This window comes from Centruroides vittatus, unplaced genomic scaffold, assembly GCF_030686945.1.
Source record: "Centruroides vittatus isolate TY-2023 unplaced genomic scaffold, ASM3068694v2 contig_1057, whole genome shotgun sequence".
NCBI classification, from domain to species: domain Eukaryota; kingdom Metazoa; phylum Arthropoda; class Arachnida; order Scorpiones; family Buthidae; genus Centruroides; species Centruroides vittatus.
The window spans coordinates 1,510,346-1,531,994 of record NW_027120684.1 but is presented as its reverse complement, the minus strand read 5'-3'; the positions used below and the strand labels follow the sequence as shown (position 1 = coordinate 1,531,994).

General features: G+C 35.8%; 2 protein-coding genes across 3 annotated transcripts; both read right to left on the bottom strand.

Moving 5' to 3' along the window:
* Window positions 1-1,182: 1,182 nt before the first annotated feature.
* Window positions 1,183-18,687, bottom strand: LOC136972538 (reactive oxygen species modulator 1). Its single transcript, XM_067267127.1, has 3 exons — window positions 18,618-18,687; window positions 3,194-3,342; window positions 1,183-1,515 (listed from the first exon to the last, which is right to left on the bottom strand). Exons 2-3 carry the CDS (start codon window positions 3,319-3,321, stop codon window positions 1,407-1,409), a joined length of 237 nt encoding a protein of 78 aa, XP_067123228.1. The 5' UTR covers window positions 3,322-3,342; window positions 18,618-18,687; the 3' UTR covers window positions 1,183-1,406.
* LOC136972434 (serine/threonine-protein phosphatase PP1-gamma catalytic subunit B-like) lies at window positions 18,620-20,830 on the bottom strand. 2 transcript variants are annotated; one of them, XM_067267043.1, is made up of 2 exons: window positions 20,036-20,830; window positions 18,620-18,695 (listed from the first exon to the last, which is right to left on the bottom strand). In XM_067267043.1, the coding sequence occupies exons 1-2, from the start codon at window positions 20,697-20,699 to the stop codon at window positions 18,679-18,681; spliced, it is 681 nt and encodes a 226-aa protein (XP_067123144.1). In that variant the 5' UTR covers window positions 20,700-20,830; the 3' UTR covers window positions 18,620-18,678. The 2 variants fall into 2 exon arrangements, with proteins under 2 accessions (XP_067123144.1, XP_067123137.1); XM_067267036.1 differs by lacking the exon at window positions 18,620-18,695 and having other exon boundaries at window positions 19,668-20,830.
* Between the last annotated feature and the right edge of the window lie 819 nt (window positions 20,831-21,649).

The following is a 21,649-nucleotide window of genomic DNA, read 5'->3' as shown; positions in this document are numbered from 1 at the left end:
TCACAGATTTGAAGGACTTGTCTCAAGCTCCCTTCACTTACGTTGCTCAAAGATGTTCTAACGTTCAGCCAAATTAATGTAGGTGTAACAACTTAGTCTGTAAAGCTAGAAGCCTTTTTCTGTGACAATGCTTATTCTGATTTATCATGGTGACATTGCTTCATCCAAAACTCCTATAGTTATAGTCTTTATTACATGTTGAGTGTTATTGCCAAGTTTGCTTCTAGTATTCTTATGCCACAACTTTCAATAGTTTCCTTTATGTTTTTGCTGAGTTTTACTTTTCAACCCGGTTCCACTGGTTTATGGGATTTCAAGTATTTTTCAATCATCAATAACTTCATAATAGAATAGTTTGCATGATAATTTTATATTCATCTGAATCGCATGGTAGCCTGCAGATTTTCCTGTGTCCCAGAGAATAAACATGAAAAATTTGGTGTAGATTGGGCAAAAAGACAGAGAGAAACATTCTATCCTCTATGTAGACAATCTATATCTATATATACAGTGATAGACAAAATGTCTCAAAACATGGAAGGTCAAATTTAACACAATTCCAATACTTTCCATTGTTGTGTACACAACAGATGGGAAGGTAAAATGGGACACTTTTTCTAATATTCTATTTTTAAATAATTAGGCTTATATTTAATTAAGAGATTAAAATTGCGAAATGTCGTGTCACGTGATAATCAATTGACCAACAGTGTTAAAATGTAAAAAATGGGCTATTATTTTATAAATACTCAATATTTTTAGATAAAACCTTCAGAAGGTCCACAAGAGAGGTGGTTAACTCTTTTGTGGACCTTCTGAGAAGCTGAGCCATTAAGCATATAGATTCTTTGGAAGCGTGGTGTCATAAATCTAGGCGAAAAAAGGAAATATACCTGTTGCATAAGACCAAAATGATCAAGAAATTTATTCAAAATTTAAGATGTTTGTAGTAGTCATTGTGGACAGTAAATATTTTAAGTTTCATCCAAATTGGTTCATTAGTCTTGGATTAGGTATTAACGGTCAAAGTTGGCACTTTAACATTAGACATGTGACTGAGCTCTATAATGCTACCACACTCGGTAGCATTATAGAGCTCACACATGGTAAATGTATAATTTTCAAACATTAAGAGAATAAATACATTAGCTTATTATAAACAAAAATAATTAACAGAAATAATTTAATTAGTTGTAAAAACATTTTATTTATACATGAATTTGAATAAAAATTTTACAAAATAGGCCTACTACTTGAGAAATTATTCCATGCACTAATTTTATAATGGTAAGTTATTTTTACAAACTTTTTCTTCCTTTACTCTAAACACAATAAATGAGTACAACTTTGTTTATGATCTCACAATAGTTACGGCAGGAATAACTTTTATTTGCACTAGTAACTAATTAACATCGTATGGCTGTTCCAATAGCCATAAAACTACCAAAGGTTCCTCCACCCTGAAGCATTACTTTTCCCATATTTTGGATCAGTTCTCTTCCTCGAAGTCCGTACCTAAAAATTTGCAAAAAATATTCAATATTTTGAAAATATATTCTTAATAACTTAAATTCTATAGTTAAAGTATTAGTAGTAATTAAAAATTAACAACAATTAGCTAATAATTCTTTTGCTACAATAAATGACATTCAGAGTTTTTGTGCATATAATCTGTAGGTTATTTATGCTTAAAAGACAATTTAAAAGGCGGATGTAGGTTATGTGATATATGAGTTATATGCCAATTTTTAATTGCAATTACAAACTTGTACATATTCAGTAACAGCTGCTCCCATAGATATGAGGTAAATGATAGAATGGGTTATGCAGGAATTTTATTTCATTCTAGCAAAATTTTCTTCAGAGTGTATGCCATTTCAGGTTATACACACAAAATACAGTATATACAGAGGTATAACTACAGAGGAGGCACTTGCCTTTGGACCCATTCATGAGAATTTTATTTTCAATTAACATGGAAAATTTCATGAAAAATTTTCAATATCTATAGTATTATAGTATAGGCTCCTGTCTAAGCCAAATTTGGGGTCTCTTGGAAGTGTTTTATATTGAATATAAGGAAGGACAAAACTGGTCAAAACACTAAAACACATGCTATTCACATTAGTATGGGGCCCTTATCAAATGTAAATTCAAAAATATATTTGCCTTTTACTATTATTATTTAAAATACATTTAAAATTTTTGGTTGATTACAGCTATATAAGTTTTAGAATTCAGTTAATGTAGTACTTGGCAAATTATTGACTGCAGAGTAGCCAAATACTTACATAAAATAACTTGCATAGGAGTTGATTACATAAATACATGGTAACATACATCAGGTATTATTAATAAATTAACATAGGATGATATAATACAAAATATTATATCAATGATAAACACAAATGAACATTTTATAGATAATAAGATAATACAAATATAAAGGAATGAACACTTATGAATTAATGTAATATAAGAACATAATAATAGCAAATAACAACAATGTTATAAATACATAAACAAATACATAGATGAGATTCTTGTACCGAGTCTCTAATACATATGCGAATACATGATTACCAAGCATTGTATTATCTCTCTTATATCAGTTTTTGTAATATCCCAGTCTATCGCATTACATAGCTTTTAACAAGAAAACAGTTAACAGTAGTACAGTAAGTTAGATAGAGTTAGATAACCCTAATAAACAGGATTTAACAATTTGGAAGACTTATCACACCAAGGCCGACAGAAAGACCAGATCTTTTACAAAAAAGTTAGTCTTTAATGATCACATTTCAAATTTAGGTAAGGATGCATTTCGGGTACAAAGACCCCTCATCAGCTTACAAACATATGGCACCAACATAATAATTATAACTCTAATAGTTATATTATATTGTGTTATTTTATATTTTAACAAACTATATTTATTCTAATGAACATCGTGCCTTTTCTTTTTTATCTTGTTTATTAAAGAGTGCTTACTATTAGGAGGAGACTAAATCCAGTAAGATTTTCATATTATTATTTGAGTAACAATGCAACACTCAACAAATTTCATTTCAACATATGGTAAGGTGACAACACTGAATAGAATGTGCAATTTTTTAGTTTAACAATAGACATCGTACTATTAGAAGGCATTGTTTATCACAAAAATCCAAGATAAATTATAATATATATTTACCTAAGAGCTGAAAATCCTCCAAACAATGCTCCTGATGCCATTCCAACACAAAATCCTATGGCAAAACCCATTTTAACTCTATCCCAACAACTTGGGCCTTGTTGGTATCGACCTACTGGTACTGGCATTTTTCTATGACTAGCTGTTTCCTGTAAATGTTTATTTAATAAATTCAAAATTTTTAAAATATTAAAATAAAATTTCAATTGTTTAGATTAACAAATCTTTTTTACTACATATTTAGAGAGAGAAAGAGAGAGAGAGAGAGAGTAGTTGTTTATTATGACCAAGAAGGAATTTTATATAAAAGAAAACAAATTAAAATTATGAAAATTAATTTGAAGACACAGTCTGTTCAAAACTGGGAACCATCATTTCAAAAGGTCGGGTTGTCAAATGTTTGTATTCTGGAACACGAGAAGTGAATAAATGATGGTTCCCAGTTTTGGACAGACTGTCTTCAAATTAATTTTCATAGAATTGCCATCAGATGAAATTCTACAAAATTAAAATTACTTTTTAAAAGTATGGCAACATAATTGCCAACCTTTAATCCAAATTATATAATATTTATATTTAATATATAATTTATATTTATATTTAATTACAGGGTATAGCACAGTTATACCCTGACAATGAATCCAGCTTTATCATTTCATTATCATCATATAATTTGGGCTTGGTTTTCTATATGAATAGATTAAAATTTTATGATGTCATATTTGGCTTAGTTTTTCTATCAGATAAGTGCAAAGAGGATTAATTTCAGTAATTTAAGAGTCATGAAATAAGATTTAAATTATTATTATTATTATATATGCATATATAATAATAATAATAATAATAATAATAATAATAATAACTCTCCCGTGGTCACCACCTGGTCGTGGTGGGAGAGCCCAGTAATTTTACTGATCCATAGGGCAATGCAGGCTGGAGCATAAGCTCCTGGTAGGGACACCCATGCCAGTAAGGTCTATGGAGAGAAATGAAGCTAAGAGTGACCACGCCCACATTCTGTGGAGATATTCATCATGGTAATAACTAGATCAAAGTGTGATACCGGCTCGGACGTCGCCCGGGTTAACAAGGTCCGCGTTCGTGGGTTAGGCAGAGGCTCACGTTCGAAAAATAGGTCACAGTCTCCCTTGGTTACCGGTGGCGAAAGCAGCACCGGCCCAAGCATGGCTACTGCAATGCCCTCAACAGATGTGAGGAACCAACCCAGCCTTGGTGTTTCTGTGGCAATGCATCCACAGACCACAAAGGCTGGAAAACCACGCCAACGGATGAAATGGACAGTAGAAATGAACGAGTTTATCATCCGTACTTATTACACCATCACAAAACTCGAAACAAACATGACAGCATACAGACAACAACTACACCATAAATTCACACAACAGTATCCTCACCTCACTGTCACCGAACAAAGGGTTGTTGATCAAAAAAGAACAATTATACACAACAACCTTATTCCACAAACAACACTTGAACTTATCAAACAACAGGTTGCTGATCAAATACATCAACAGACAGAAACATGTAACATTAATGAAGATCATGTAACCTGTCAGGATAATCCAGCAACAAGCATTGATAATAACACACATACAACAATTACCACTAATGATACTACAGACACTTCCTCATCCATCACTGATAACATAGACTTGGATTTAGTTAATACGCTCTCACTTATATTTCAGGAAACACTCACTAAATATACAGGTACAGATCCCACACAACGACCACGAATACCAAAAATCAACACGTCAAAGAGAGTAGGAAAAACACTAAATTATGTAAACACTCACTTACTACCACACTACATTCATTCAATTTCTACACTTGCAGACATTCATACATTAGTTTATGCCGGGGCAGTCACAGTAGTGACACACCATGGACTGAAAGTACAATCACAGACAAATACACAGAAAACACAATTCTATCACAAACCTGCCTGGCAGAGAAGAATAGAAACACAAATAAATGACATTAGACAGCAATTAGGCAGGCTAACACAATACACTAAAAACAACATAACACCCAAATTAAGGAAACAGCTCAAAAACATTTTCAAGAAAATAAAAACACACACAAAACATGAACATCACAACACACGCATTACAGAATACATTGATACACTAAAACAAAAACTTGCTGCCAAAGCACGTAGACTCAAACGATACAAAACATGTACACTACGAAAACAACAAAATAAATTATTTACAAACAATGAAAAACTCTTTTACAGACAAATTAATAACAAAGCAAACACTGATACACAGCACAGTGGCACACCAACAGAAGAAGAACTCACAACATATTGGTCTTCTCTTTGGTCCAGTGCTGTCACGCACAATGCTGATGCAGGCTGGATCGAGGAGGAGAACAGAAACTTGCACAACATACCAACTATGCCCTGTGTTGAAATAAACATACATGATTTCCAATACACTGTTAACAGAACACACAACTGGAAGACACCTGGTGTAGACAACATTCACAATTTCTGGTACAAAAAGTTTACATCACTGCATCAGGAACTAGCTAAACACCTAACACACATCATCATCAATCCACAAGACATGCCAAATTTTCTTACTCAGGGCATCACCTACATGAAACCTAAAAACAACAATACCACAGACCCCACACAATACAGACCAATTACATGTCTTCCAACACTCTACAAATTATTGACATCCTGTATTGCAAACAAAATATACAAACATGTTGAAGAACACGACATTCTAACAGAACAACAAAAAGGTTGTCGTAGAAACCACAGGGGATGCAAAGAACAGTTACTCGTAGATTCAGTCATTCTACGGCAAGCACACAGACAACACAGAAACATACACATGGCATATATAGACTACAGAAAAGCATTCGACAGTGTTCCACACAGTTGGCTGCTACATATCCTACACATGTACAAAATACATCCATCACTCATTGCATTCTTTCAAAACACTATGCAGCACTGGAGAACAACACTACATCTCAGGGCCCATAACACTTCCATACAAACAAACCAAATTTTTATTAGGCGAGGAATTTTTCAAGGAGATTCCTTGAGTCCTCTCTGGTTCTGCTTAGCCCTGAACCCATTATCCAACATGTTAAACAACACGCAATATGGTTACAATATCAGACACGAAAAAACAACACAGTTTACACTGTCACATCTCATGTACATGGATGACATAAAACTTTATGCATCCACACAAAAACAACTTCATCAACTCCTACAAATCACACATTCATACACCAAGGACATACAAATGGAATTTGGCCTAGATAAATGCAAAACAGTTCACATAGAAAAAGGAATCCTGAAGAAAGAAGATTTTGCACTTGGAAATGGAGACATTATTGAATCCATGGAAGAGGGCGAGTTCTACAAGTATTTAGGATTCCAACAGGCCAAACTAACAGAACATACACAAATAAAGCAAAGATTAATTAAAGAATACCAAAGTAGGTTAAATGCTATTCTCAGAACACAATTAAATGCAAAACACACAGTTAAAGCAATAAACACATATGTCATCCCAGTACTCACATATTCTTTTGGAGTTATACATTGGACTCACACTGATCTTGAGCAACTCCAAAGGAAAACAAGAACAACACTTACTAAGCATAAACAACATCATCCTAAATCCGCCACAGAAAGATTAACCCTTCCACGTAAAGATGGCGGACGTGGCCTGATTGACATAGTTAACCTTCACTACAAACAAATACAGTCACTGCGAGAGTTTTTCTACAAAAAACAAGAAACATCACAATTACATAAAGCAGTAACTCTAGCAGACTCGAATAACACACCATTAAACTTACACTCACATCATATGGACACAACACAACATATAAAAAGCATAGACACCATTAAGCAATCGTGGGCTCGAAAGGCACTCCATGGCAGGCATCCTTATGATCTGGCCCAGGATTTTGTTGACAAAACTGCGTCAAACAGCTGGTTAGCTCGGGGATGCCTCTTTGGGGAGACGGAAGGATTCATGATTGCCATACAGGATCAGGTCATAAATACTAAAAACTACAGAAAACACATACTCAAAGATGCAACACTCACAAATGACACATGCAGAAAATGTCACATCATGCCAGAAACTATACAACACATCACCTCTGGTTGCAAGCTCTTGGCACAGACAGATTATTTACACAGACATAACCAAGTAGCAAATATAATACACCAAGAGCTTGCAAAGAAACACAAATTAGCAGACATCCACGAACCATACTACAAATACATTCCACAGACAGTATTGGAAAACAACATGCACAAAATGTACTACGACAGAGCCATAATCACAGATAAAACAATTTACCACAACAGACCAGACATCACACTCATTGACAAACACAATAAAATCACATACATTATAGACATATCCATTCCAAACACTCACAATATACAAAACGCATGCACTGAAAAAATTAGCAAGTACACAGAACTCGCCCAGGAAATAAGGCATCTGTGGAGGATGGATAAGGTGCTTATTGTACCTGTTGTTCTCTCCTCTACAGGTGTCATACCACACACACTACACAAAAGCCTGGGCACATTACAATTGAATAGAAACACATACATCACACTACAGAAGGCCACTATATTGAATACATGTCATATTGTGAGAAAATTCCTGAATACAGACACACACACTGATACACTTCTTTAATTTCTGTTTTGGTTACTATGCCTTGACTTTGGTCCGGCATAGTACACAGCCACCGGTGTTAACCGAGTATATTTCACTTAACCCAACAAAATAATAATAATAATAATGTAATAATATGTATATATTTATTTATAATTCTAAGGGGGAAAAAAATTCATACACTACTTAAAACAACCCCACTCTATGCTATTTCACTATTGAGCTCTTTGAGAATTCACATGCATCTGACTCACTTGTTCAGTCAGTCATTCATAGTGATTCTTTTTGTGTCCTTGTGTTCAATTAACTTTTATGTATAGTTTGTTATATATTTTTAGTATATTCTACCCATTATGTCAGAAGGAAAGTTTGCAAATGACAATGACTCAAAAATGCAAAGGAGAAGCATTTCTCTAGATATGAAACTATAAATACTACATCATTGAAAGCTCGTGAGCATCAAAGCTTAGTATTCAGGTGACTGATCAAATGCAACAACACATGCTTATAAAGTTCAAGTTCAAAATTGATTAAAAACAAAGTTAACTGAAATTGGAATGTTTTAAAACCCAGAATCCTTGCATTTTGGCTAATTTCCCCAATTAATAACGAAGCTGAGGCTGAAGTTTTAAACACGAAAACATCTATGTCGGAGGTTCCGTTCCGCTTTCCTGTAATCCTAAAGTTTGACAATGGTGTTTGGATAGTCAGTGGAATCATGCTCGACATTCCAAACACCATTGTCATTGTCAAATTTCTAGGCTTACAGGAAAGTGGCGCTGAAAGTCCGACGTACACGTTTTCACGTTTAAAACTTCAGCCTCAATCTTGCTAATGTCTGTAGGCATAGCCGAGATGCTATTCTTTTTTTGTACCAAGTGACATAAAATAGTGAATACCAATTGGTCTTCCCTTGTCTCCAGGTGCCAATTTGAAACCTTTCAGAGCGCAGGAGATGTTGACATCAACACTCAACCTGATAACGATCAGATAGTGGGCTATTCCTCTGAACTTTGAAACTGTCCCTTGTAATTCCAGCCTTTGGTTTTAACTGTCCCATTGGATATTCGTTAACATTTTAACAATAAATTTCGAATTTCATTCGGGTCTCACATTTACATAATTTTTTGTGCACTAATTGATTTCTGTTTTCTGAAATTTTGTAAGTGCTTTTCTGAACTTTTTATTTAAAAAAGAAACTGATAATATTATGGATCCTGAAAAGAATGGAGTGTCACGAACTGTGCTCACCATAGAAACTAAGCAAGAGATAATAGCCAAGGTAGAGAGTGGGCAGAAGATGTCTGATGTTGCTAGGCAGTGTGGCTTGAACAGGTCTACAAGTAGGGACAATCTTAGCTAAGAAAGATAATAATCAAGAATACTCAAGCTCAAGCAAAAATCACATCTGAGAAACAAAGAACATTTAAGAGCTCATAATGGAATCTGAAACTGAACAGACAACAGAAGAAACTTGGCGACATGTGATTTCTTCTGAAAAAGAGGAAGACAAAACAGACCAATGCCGACATCTGCTATTCAAGATCTTTTGAAGAAGTGGGAGGATGTCAGAACAACAATCTTAGAATAGATTCCTAAAAAGGTTGAGGTTAATAGATTTGGATATCTCTACAACAACAACACTATTAATTACTTCTGAAAAATCCTGAAGAAGAGAGAAAAAGCAAGACATTGGACATTCTTTAATGCTCCAGAAATGAAAAAAAAGCATGACTGATAAAAATGCAAGACTGTGTACATATGTATTTTTATTATTACATATAAATAAACATAGTAAGAAAGTATATAAATTTTTATTTATTTTTGAGGGTCTCCAGAATGAATTAATCAAATTCCCATAAAAATCTATAATAAATCAATAAATGGTAAAGGAACAATTCGAGTAGCAAACACTGTCTTGGAACAGATTATGTTCATTAACCGAACACCCACTGTATATATAAAATTTTCTGAAACAATGTCATGGATACTTGATGACAATGGCACCTTTACCTTACAATTTAAGTGATGCAAAGTTTAGATACTAAGTATGTTAAAGTAATCAGAAAAATCAGACATTACAACTTTTTATTCTATCATGCTAAAATACAGTTAAAATAAATTTACCAATACAGATATACCTCGAGTTACGTCATTCTCGATTATATGTCGTTTGTCAAAAAAGTATATGGAAAAATAAAAAGCAAGTTTAAGTCATTTTATTCGACTTTACATCCGTCCACCACAAATACTGAAGTCGTAATATCACTAGAAAAGCATTAAAAGCACATAAAATTATATTAAAATATGTACATTTACAGTAAATGTTAATATAATCATCATAAATCCTAAAGAACAAAACATGAAAACATCTGTGTTTCTGTGTTGTCGTCTTATTTAGCAGTCTTTAAGTGCTCATTATTGGCATTTTCCACCGTAGTTTCGACTTACGTCGCCTCTCCTGGAACCAATTACCGATGTAAGGCGAGGTATACCTGTATTTGGTGATAATCCAAAATGCAATGGCTGGATGGCTGAGCAATCAAGATGGCAGCCAACTGCTCTGGGGGGTCTGGGATCAACTCCAGACGGATCAAAAAATTCTCAGGAATTTTTCGAGGAGTGATCTGTTTGGATATGTCAGGCCCCCCGTCCCTCACCACCTAACTTCCCCATTGTGGACCTGGTCATAATGGGCTTGCTAAAAGAGGTCCTCTTAGTGCCCCACAGGATGGAAAGAATTGACAAAAAAAAAAAAAAACCAAAATGCAAGCATTTGAAAATCCATTAGTGTACATTCTATGCTTTATATGAGTTTTATTTTAAATAAAAGTATTGTTTAATTTATCAGCAGTTTTATCACAGCAAAGATTGAAAAAAGCAAATTATACACTAATTTTTAAAAACCAAATCAATGTATCTGTTTTTCTTTAAGGTAAACATGTCAATTATTTTAAAGCTACCACCAACCAAAGCCGAAATTATCGGGCTGGAAACGGCTATATTAATTATAAATTTATAATTAATATAGCCGTTTCCAGCCCGATAATTTCGGCTTTGGTTGGTGGTAGCTTTACATGTTACGGGTTGGCTGTTGTTTATTTGTCAATTATTTTTTCACAAAATCTAAAACTGACCAAAAAAGCTTTTGTTCAATTGAAAAACATGCCAATGCATTAAGCCTGTTTTGGCTCACAATATTTCTTAAAATGTTTTTATTCTTTTTAAAGTAGAAAAATTATTTTCTGCTTCCACAATCATCATCAGTGTAGTAACCAATATTTCCAATAATTTCTACAAAAATTTAATCCCGCGACTAATTGTAAATATATACAGTAGAGCAGTGTTTCCCAACCTTTTTTGTGCTATGTCCCACCTAAGCCTTTCTAAAATTCTTATGCCCCCCAACATATATGTTGAACTCTTTTGGATGGTCTCTCGTTGCCGTGTTTGTTGAAGTTTTTTCTTGCACTTAATTGTCACACTGTTTTATTGTAACCACAATAAAACCCAATCCTTTCATCAAAGTCTCTTGCACTTTCCAGTCATTGCCAAATGCAACCTGGAACACCACAACTCACGTCTGCTCACCTTGAGGTCTGGGCAAAGAATGTTCTTTCTCCTCTTTCACCGGCCTTAGAGCCTTGTTCATCTCTTTGTTCTCAGTGTTTCCCAGAATTGTTAATTCCACCCCAAGGGAAAAGGGTTATAAAGGAAAGTTCTAGAAGGAAAGGGAAACAAAGAAAATTAAAACTAACTTAAATCAATATTTACAATAAATATGGCATACAGCGGCTATATGGTTAACTTAAACTCTGGATGAGTTTCGAATTGTCCCCCTTAACAATCGAATTGCCCCCTTGTGGGGCGTGGGCCCCACGTTGGGAAACACTGCAGTAGAGCATCGATTATCCGACTCAATTGGGGACTGGGTTGGTCGGATAACTGAAAAAAAAAAGATAACAAAAAAGTGTGAAAAAATACATTATTAGTATAGTATATTAGTATATCCCATGTAATTAGTATATTGCTATTAACCTACTTCGCATTGAATTTTCATTGATGTTAAGCCTAACAAAAGTTTTTTTTAAATAATAATCGTCACTATTGTATCGTTAAAAATTATTTCTTTATTTTGCACAAAATAAATACAGAATAAAACAAACAATATATATATATATATTCAAGTTACATATTTTACATAATGTAGACCTATACATTAGAAAAAGAAGTCCAAAATTTTCTTTTGCTTCACAGCTGCTGACCCTTGTTTTTTTGCCGCTAAATGTCGCACACGTTTTAAAAACAGCAATTGGATAGAATCGTTAAATAAAATTAAGTCTCGTTTAAATACTGGCCTCCCTTTCATGGTCGAGCCAGTGTTGCCAGCTAAAACATGCAAAAATTTAACAAAAATAATATTAAAGTAGCCAAGATATAGCCAAATATTGTAGCGCCACATCACTAGCAGACATTTGAATTTGCCGACTAGAACGCGGTCGGTTAACCGATGTGTCGGTTGATCGGGGGTTGGATAATCGATGCTCTACTGTAGCTCAATGAGGTAAATCAACCAACATAAATGACAACAGCAGAAATAACAAGGAATATATGAGAACCAACTGTATAATAATAAATTAGAAACATGATTTACATGCAATATGTAAGCAAATAGCAAGGCATAAGGGTTCCCATATTGCATACAAAATGCAACTTTACCATATACATATTACTAAAAATTGAGAATAATCCATAAACATCAAAAAAGCTCCTAGGTTATATAGGATACCACTATGGAATAAGGTTTAAGAGAGAATAAGGTTCTCTCTTAAACCTTAAACCTCACAAGTTCAAGAGAGAATAAGGTTCTCTCTTGAACTTCTCATTCCATAGTGGTATCCTTTTAGTCCACTTAGATTCCACAACGAGATCTCAGAAACTGCATGTGAAAGAACATACAATAAAAACATGAAGTGATCCACTACCTTGTCCATATATGCCTCAGTAAACAATGTGAAGTTACATCAGGCAAGCTTGATACGGAAAGCCCTCCACATTAACCATATTAGGGATTTGAAAGCCCTCGAGATTTTCAAAGCATAGCAGAAAGGAAACCATATTAACTGCAAGAGTGAAAAACAAATCTCATACACATGGTTGGCACATTACAATCAGTCTTTTCAATTACCCAATCATAAATTTGTACTCCCAACCAGTTACATAATAATTTTAATTTGATCTCAACCAATGTCGTTCTCAAAACATTCCATTGTAGAACTACTTTAAACCCAAAATGAGTCTTAGACAGAGATTTAAAATGTTTTGCCAATGTACAGAAAGAACTCTCTAAAAATGCCATATTTACTTTGCATATAAGACAACTTCACATATAAAGAGGTGTGACTTTAAAGATCAAAATAAAAAAAAAATTAGATTTATTAATACAATTCTAATTTTATTTTGTTTAATCACAAGTAAAATATCAAATGAATGCAAATGCACACATTGTCCTGCAAAAATTACTGGCATTTTAAACTTTAAGGAAAATCTTGTAAAATCGACAACATAATTTGTTCACGTAAAGCCGGACAATTGGGAACCTTTTTTGCCAATTCTTAACAGTCGAATACACTCTCCATTGATTACACTTAAAAGTTTCTCCGAATTCTGATTTCCAAATAATCATCCGTTTTCACTTGGGAACGGATTAAAACTTATATCGAGGCTCCCATGTGATTTTGGAATTTCAATCTGGAATTCAATTCAAAAGCTTTGCTTTTCCTATTGTTATTCATCTTTACTCCTGACAATACACAAGAACGATTCAAACTATCCAGATAAAATACATGTTTTTAAATACAAGAGGGTAAGCATCTGGTAAAAACTGCAAATACATGTTTCACAAAAATTTGCAAAAACGCAAAGAACCTTTCACTCGCACATATAGGACAGCCTAAGAACTTGAAGCTGTGACAAATGAATAAAAACCTCATCTTATATGTAAGTAAATATGGTATTTGTAATTACTATCGGTGAGAAAATTTAGGGCTTTTAGTACCGCCAATACTATGTGGTTTGTCATTTATATTCATAATTAAATAAAATGCTAATTTCGGATAATAGAAATAAATGGAAATAAAAATGTAAGAGAGCTCACGGGTTCCCTGAAATATATCCACGGACACCAATTAAGGACCCGTTATATAAATTTCGACCGTAAATTCTTCAAAAATATAAAAATGTAGTTGTGAAATCTCATGCCATAAATAAAGTAACTCAGAAATTTCTGGCAATGTCATCATTTATACATTTGATATTTAAAACATGGGTACTTATAACATGTAACATGTATAAGGTGTTTAAATTTGTAAATCAATAATTATATACTTTTACTGAACTGCACTGTGTGGCCGTCGGCCATGATATTGTATATTTTGTATATTTTATATTGAATTAGTCTTAGATTTTCTTTGTTCCTTTGTCTAACTCTTTCTAGAACTTTCTTTGTCTAACTCTTTCTAGAACTTTCTTTTGTCTAACTCTTCCTAGAACTCTCTTTGTCTAACTCTTTGCCCTTGGGGGAGGATTATCTTTCCCTCAATAGTAAGAACAAAAGAGGGAGTGAGGCCCTGAAGCAAAACAGACAGAAAGAGTGCCAGTCTGGGTCGAGCTCTTGACGAGAGAAGGTAGCGCTCCAGATCGAGTGTCCGACGATTGGAGGCTACGAGGAGCCAAGGAATCGATAGGAAGGAATTCCTATAAGAGAACTTTGAAGGAAGTCTGGGTTGGAATCCCGAAGAGGTAGGAGCTGAAAAGGAGTGCTCCAGAAAGGGAGAAGGGTGATCTAAGAGGATAAAGTGCAGAGAGAGATCATCGAGGAAAGACGACTCAGTCTGAAAGAAAAAGATTATAGACGAAAGATCTATAAGGAAAAGGGCTACAAACGTAACAAAAGAGAGAGATCCGAAGTTGTTCCCCACCAAAAGACACATCGCAAAGAAACCCGGGTATTTCTACTACTTTTCTTATCTTTCCTTATTTCTTCTATTCTTCCAATTTCTTTTAGTTTTAAGTTAGTATAAGTTAGTGTAAGTGAATACGGTCCTCGTCAGATTGTCGCGTGTGTGCAAGATAACTGTTTTTGAGGACAAACTTTTAATTCCTGTATATATAAAATTCTAGAAGTTGTAAAGTTGGGATCCTATGTAAAGAACCTGTTCAGAGAGAATAAAACTACTTTGTATTAAGTTTTATTTTGTACCATTTCGCTCGCGGGATCGTGTACCTCTTGTTACGAACACCACAAATGGCGTCCGCGACAGGATCCCAACTGTAACACGAAGACATTTTGTCGTATATCTTTCTCCTTGTAATATCCCATTGTAATTTTAGTCTATCTTATTTGTATATATACGTATTGTAATGGCCACGAACAACCAAGTGGGGAGCTCGAATTCTGGTGAAGGTTTCGATCCGAGCCCACCGTTAGTCATTACAGGATTCTTGGGCATGATCCCTATGTTCTCTGGAACGCAGGGTGATACGGTCAACATTAAGCAGTTTTTCCAGACAATAGAAAATATAGCTAAGTTGGCCGGATGGAATGACGAGGTCAAGGTAGCGGTACTGCAGTCGCGGTTAAAAGGTGAACCATTGGCCACATTCTTATGTTTGGTAGAGCAATACCCTGGAAAATACAAGGAGATAAAATGTGATTTAATAAAATGTTTTGGGAAGAGAGAGGCTGCAGAAAAGGACTTCTTAGATAAGTTGTTAAGTTTGAAGCAAGGGCATAGCGAGTCCGTAACGGACTTCACGATCCGTACAAAGACGTTACTGGCACGGGCTACCAGGGAAAATAATAAAATAAGCGTACTGTGTGATGATATAATCTTGGAGCGATTTATAAAGGGATTGAGGGGGAACCTTAAGGCCAACGTACTAAGGAGAGCGCCAAAAACTCTGGAAGAAGCTTTCGAGGTAGCGGAAGGAGAGGAAAAAATAGAAATAGTGTGTGGTGGCAGGTTCGAACAAAGAGGGGTAAATGTGAACATTGGGGAACAATATGCCGTGGGTGCCGAAGGATGGGAAGATTCAAGAATTCAGGATAATAAAAATGAGGAAAAAATTAAGGGGTTGGAAAAGAAAATCGAATCATTAGTAGAAGCAGTGAATAAGATATTGGATAAAGGGAATCAGGATAGGAGGGTGAATGATAAAAGATGTTACGTATGTGGTGATGCTAGCCATTTTGCCCGTAACTGTCCAAAACGTAAAAGGGAATCGGTTAACCTGATAAAGGAGTGCCATACAGGCCGGCATAGCGCTCCTTGTGTAAGAATTAAGCTGGCCGACAAAGCTTTTAAGTCACGAAAAGGTCTTCCACTAATTAATGGTGAAGTTGAGGGTATTAGACTGTGCTTTCTTATAGATACGGGAGCCGAAAGGTCAGTCTTGAGTTCCACGGTAATGAAACGTATCTCCAGACAAGACATAGCTAGGGCAACTATTGAGGGTGAATTTTTAGGGATAAGAGGCATAAATGGCGAAGTAACAGAATGTGAGAGAGTTTTGTACACCGAGGTGGGATATAGGGATAAGGCATCCAAGATAACCGTAGCATGCATGCAGCTTCCTGGACACACAGAATACGACGGTATCTTGGGAATGGATATACTCGGGAGAATGTATGAAATAATCAGTAGTGTGAGAAGGGCAATGGAGGAAAGTGCAAGCAGTAATGGGGGAAGTAAAGGTGTGTACGATGATTATGCAAATGATACTATAGGTAACATGAGAAACCACAATAAAAGGTTAATGAGGTGGTCAGCGAAGATAGTGGACTGTAATGTTCAAATAAGTCACATAAAAGGGAAGCGCAATAAGGTGGCGGATACTTTATCACGGATGAACGTTAATAGCAATAGGGCTGAGAAGGTGAATAATAATGTAAGAGAGAATAAAGAACTCTGGAGTAAAGTAGTGGAATCACAAGGAGATGGAGAGTTCTTAAGGAAGACGAGGGAAAACTTTAAGGGTCATATCGGAAGGGAAGACATCAGGAAAGTTGCATATGAATTAGGAAGGCAACGTAACCTAAAAAATAGGGGAAGAGAAAACGAGGGTAGGAAGGAAAAATTATGGGAAGAAGGGCAGCGGGTATGGTTACTCCGGAGAGGGAGGAGAAAGAGCACCGGAAAATTTTCTCCAAAGTACTTGGGCCCATATAGAATAGTACGAGTGTTGGGTCCTGTAACTGTTGAACTTGGCAGTAACCGCCAAGATGAGAAATGGGTGGTACACACCGACCGGATCGAACCATGTTATGCTCCAATATATAAAGAAGGTAGGAGGAGGAACCCTCAGTATGTGAAGAGAAGAGAGTCACCCGTAAGAGATGAGGAAGAAGATGAAGATCCCACTGATTACATACGGACATGGTTACCCAGGAGAAGACCCGTACTAAATTCACCCACACAGGATGTGGAAGAGGTCGAGAACGAGGGTGCCGGTGAAAGGTGTACTGAAGATGATAAAGAAAAAACGCCGCAACACCCCTATAATACGCGTAGATGTAAAGTCAACTACCGTAGATTGCACTACGGAGTGTGACTCTTATGAGGGGGGCGTATGTGGCCGTCGGCCATGATATTGTATATTTTGTATATTTTATATTGAATTAGTCTTAGATTTTCTTTGTTCCTTTGTCTAACTCTTTCTAGAACTTTCTTTGTCTAACTCTTTCTAGAACTTTCTTTTGTCTAACTCTTCCTAGAACTCTCTTTGTCTAACTCTTTGCCCTTGGGGGAGGATTATCTTTCCCTCAATAGTAAGAACAAAAGAGGGAGTGAGGCCCTGAAGCAAAACAGACAGAAAGAGTGCCAGTCTGGGTCGAGCTCTTGACGAGAGAAGGTAGAGCTCCAGATCGAGTGTCCGACGATTGGAGGCTACGAGGAGCCAAGGAATCGATAGGAAGGAATTCCTATAAGAGAACTTTGAAGGAAGTCTGGGTTGGAATCCCAAAGAGGTAGGAGCTGAAAAGGAGTGCTCCAGAAAGGGAGAAGGGTGATCTAAGAGGATAAAGTGCAGAGAGAGATCATCGAGGAAAGACGACTCAGTCTGAAAGAAAAAGATTATAGACGAAAGATCTATAAGGAAAAGGGCTACAAACGTAACAAAAGAGAGAGATCCGAAGTTGTTCCCCACCAAAAGACACATCGCAAAGAAACCCGGGTATTTCTACTACTTTTCTTATCTTTCCTTATTTCTTCTATTCTTCCAATTTCTTTTAGTTTTAAGTTAGTATAAGTTAGTGTAAGTGAATACGGTCCTCGTCAGATTGTCGCGTGTGTGCAAGATAACTGTTTTTTGAGGACAAACATTTAATTCCTGTATATATAAAATTCTGGAAGTTGTAAAGTTGGGATCCTATGTAAAGAACCTGTTCAGAGAGAATAAAACTACTTTGTATTAAGTTTTATTTTGTACCATTTCGCTCGCAGGATCGTGTACCTCTTGTTACGAACACCACAACTGCACATGATTATGTCAGTGTAACTGTAAATGTGTGACTTATCATTAATAATTACGTAGAAATGTGTGCAAACTTATTTAAACCGAACATAAGGCTGGGTGTCATTGTCGGCAGCATAATGGATATTGATAATTATTATATTATTTGAAAAATTCACTTTTAGAAAAAATATCATTTACAATATTCTACTTACGTAAAAAAAATTAAAATCAAATAGCTAGCGTGCAAAAATAACGCGACAGAATACTCTTCTCTCATTGAACTGCGCCACCTGCATTTCAAAATAAAAATTTCATTGGTAAAATGGAATAAAATTTATTTTTAATAAATTATTAAGATTATAATGAAACATTAAACATGTTTTATTACATTATGAAATCAAATATGCTTATATATATGATTAAAATGAATTTTATAATTTTTGTAAATTCTTATAATTTCGGGTTGATAATTTTTTTTAAACTCTTTCCGCCCTGTGGGCACTAAGAGGACCTCATTTAGAAGGCCCATTATGGGTTCGGCCAGGCCCACAATGGGACGACCGGGTGGTGAAGGACGGGGCCCGACATATCCGAAGGGAGCACCCCCGAAAAATTCCTGGGGATTATTCGACCCGTTCGGATTCGATTCCGGGTCCCCCCAGACCGGTAGGCTGCCACCTTGACCGCTCGGCCATCCTGCTGTCAAAATGGTCCGTTCCGGATGTCGAACCTCGTCTCTTCTTACGTCGCCTGGCCGAATTCACGATGGACTGGATAAAAAGTATTTTTTTTTTTTTTTTTTTTTTTTTGTTACTCTTACAAGTTAGTGTCCACAAAACGGAACATAAAAATCTAAGAGCGCTAACTAAAATAACATTCAAGAGCTCTGTGGTATGTTATAGGCTAAATACCAAAAGCAAATAAAACTATATACCGGTAACTATTTTAAAATGATAAACTTTTAAAAATATATAATTATAAATTCAAAGAACGGGATCGTAACGAGAAATATTTTTGGGGGTGGTCAGTTCGAACATGTAGGGCCCAGTCATTCATTATCCGGCCTTCCCATTGTGGGCCTGGCCTAACTCATAATGTGCTTGTTATAAAAAGGCCCTCTTAGTGCCCACAAGACGAGAGCTAAAAACATGCTCGAATAACGAATTTCTTTTAAAATATAGAATTATTAAAATAAAAATAAAAAAAATGCTTTTGACAAAAGGAAAAGACACATTAAAGAGAAAACAATGGATTTCCTAATTTTGTAATTAATTCAATAACTGCAACTCTGCATTGTCAAACTTCATTTCTTTGAATTATATCGGATGTTGGATAATGTTGACACACGAAGGTATATCAAGGTCGTGTTTCCAAGATTAAAGCTAACGAAATTATTGTAAGGGTTTCAGTATTTTGAAAGAACAAAGTAAGTCACTGTTGATGAGTATAATCGCGCCGGCATTTTCGAACTCTCCGCAATACTTTGAGGCAGAAAAGATCGTTACCAAGCGACGTTTCCAGTAGAACTCAAATCCGTCCTCCACCACCTGATGGGCACGAATTATTAAGTCAAAGTTATTTTGGTTCAAAAAATTTTCCACTACATCCGCCCCGAAAGTATAGGATATGCCTCTCTCCAAGTTCTCTCCCCATCCTTCAGAATTCCTTTCCGGATCGGACCATAGAAGATCGCATAAAAGACCTTCTTCGGGCACGTCAATGGGTCTCTCCAATTGTCGGATCTGATCTAAGGACTCCAACTTGGGGCTGAGTCCTCCGTGGCAACAGAAAATCTTGTCCTCGATAATAGCTGCCACAGGTAGACAGTCAAAACACTCGTTAAATATTTTCCACAGCTTCACGCAATATTTTCTCTTGCATTCCTCGTAAAATCCGTAAACTCTATTTACGGTGATGCACTCGTGGTTACCTCTAAGCAAGAAAAATGTTTCAGGATATTTTACTTTATAAGCAAACAGAAGACAGATTGTTTCCAGTGACCAATTGCCCCTGTCGACGTAATCGCCCAGAAACAAATAGTTACTGCGAGGAGGATATCCACCCAATTCTAATAATCGAAGAAGATCGAAGTAGTGTCCGTGAACATCGCCACATATGACGAGTGGTGGTTCCAGTTCTAGAAGCATAGGTTGCTTCAGGAGGATCTTCCTGACGTCGTAACACAGTCCAAAGATCTCGTTTCCTTCAAAACTCACTTCGCTCCCTTGAGATACATTACGAAACTTTAGAAGTCGAGAGATCATGCTGTCCACGTTATAAGCGTACTCGTTCATAGTTTCGATTAACAAAGTTGGACGTTCTCTAACACTAAAAAAAATTGAATTTCCGTCTTCTTTTGTCGTTTGCCATTGTCACGTCGCTTCTTATTATTATCACATTTCTCGTAAATTTAGTGTTAAGCAATCCGAAATTCGTAATCTGTTTTTATTTTTAACTCTATCCTGTGGGCACAAACTTTTTTCTTGGGTTTGGCCAGTCCAAAATGGGAGCGACCGGGTGGGCTATGAACCTATGAAAAATTCTTGGGATTTTTCGATAGCCCGGAGACCGGGCTACCCAAAGTGGTAGGCTGATGGTCGTCGAAGGCGATGAATTTATTCTCATTATTATTCAGAAAAGAAACAGTTCTCTCCATGGCTCCATATTCTACAGCGGGGCCCCCAAACCAGGATCATTGGCCAGAATGTTGGCGGTTATTGCATGTGATGTATTGGAGTCCCGAATATACGTGTTGCGCTTTTGCGTTTTGCCCGGCGCCATTTTGTGACGTTTCCGTTCTGTTATAACGTATTGATACAGACTAATTGAGAATAATCAAACTTTTAATGGGAGAAAGCGTAAACTTTGAGTGGTTCATCAAATGAAGAGATATGGTATAAGTAAAATTTAAAACAGAATAAAACAGGAAAGGTATGTTCTAAAGACCCCTTTGCCAAAATCTTTGGATAAATCCAGCCACTTGCTACAAAATTGAGCTTTAAGTGATTCGTACTGTTTTGTGTGATTAAAAGTTAAAAATTGGGTTATTAAGACAGGATGTCACCACTTTCTATCTTCGGTCACTAACTACGATCCGCTGAGAACGAATTCGAGTCATCTTCATACAGATCGATTCCACTATACATTACCAGTCAGCATCTCGACTACACTAACAGATGTTAAATAATCTAGTAAAAAGTCAAGCAACGAGTTATTTAACTTTCCCGGCAACATTAAACTGAGT

Bases quoted from the DNA above. Each gene is read 5' to 3' on its own strand.
- LOC136972538 (XM_067267127.1), bottom strand. From the start codon at position 3,321: ATGCCAGTACCAGTAGGTCGATACCAACAAGGCCCAAGTTGTTGGGAT. The intron at 1,516-3,193 runs GTAAATATATAT...GCAAATTTTTAG, and splicing joins GGAGGATTTTCAGCTCTTAG to GTACGGACTTCGAGGAAGAG.
- LOC136972434 (XM_067267036.1), bottom strand. From the start codon at position 20,699: ATGAACGAGTACGCTTATAACGTGGACAGCATGATCTCTCGACTTCTA.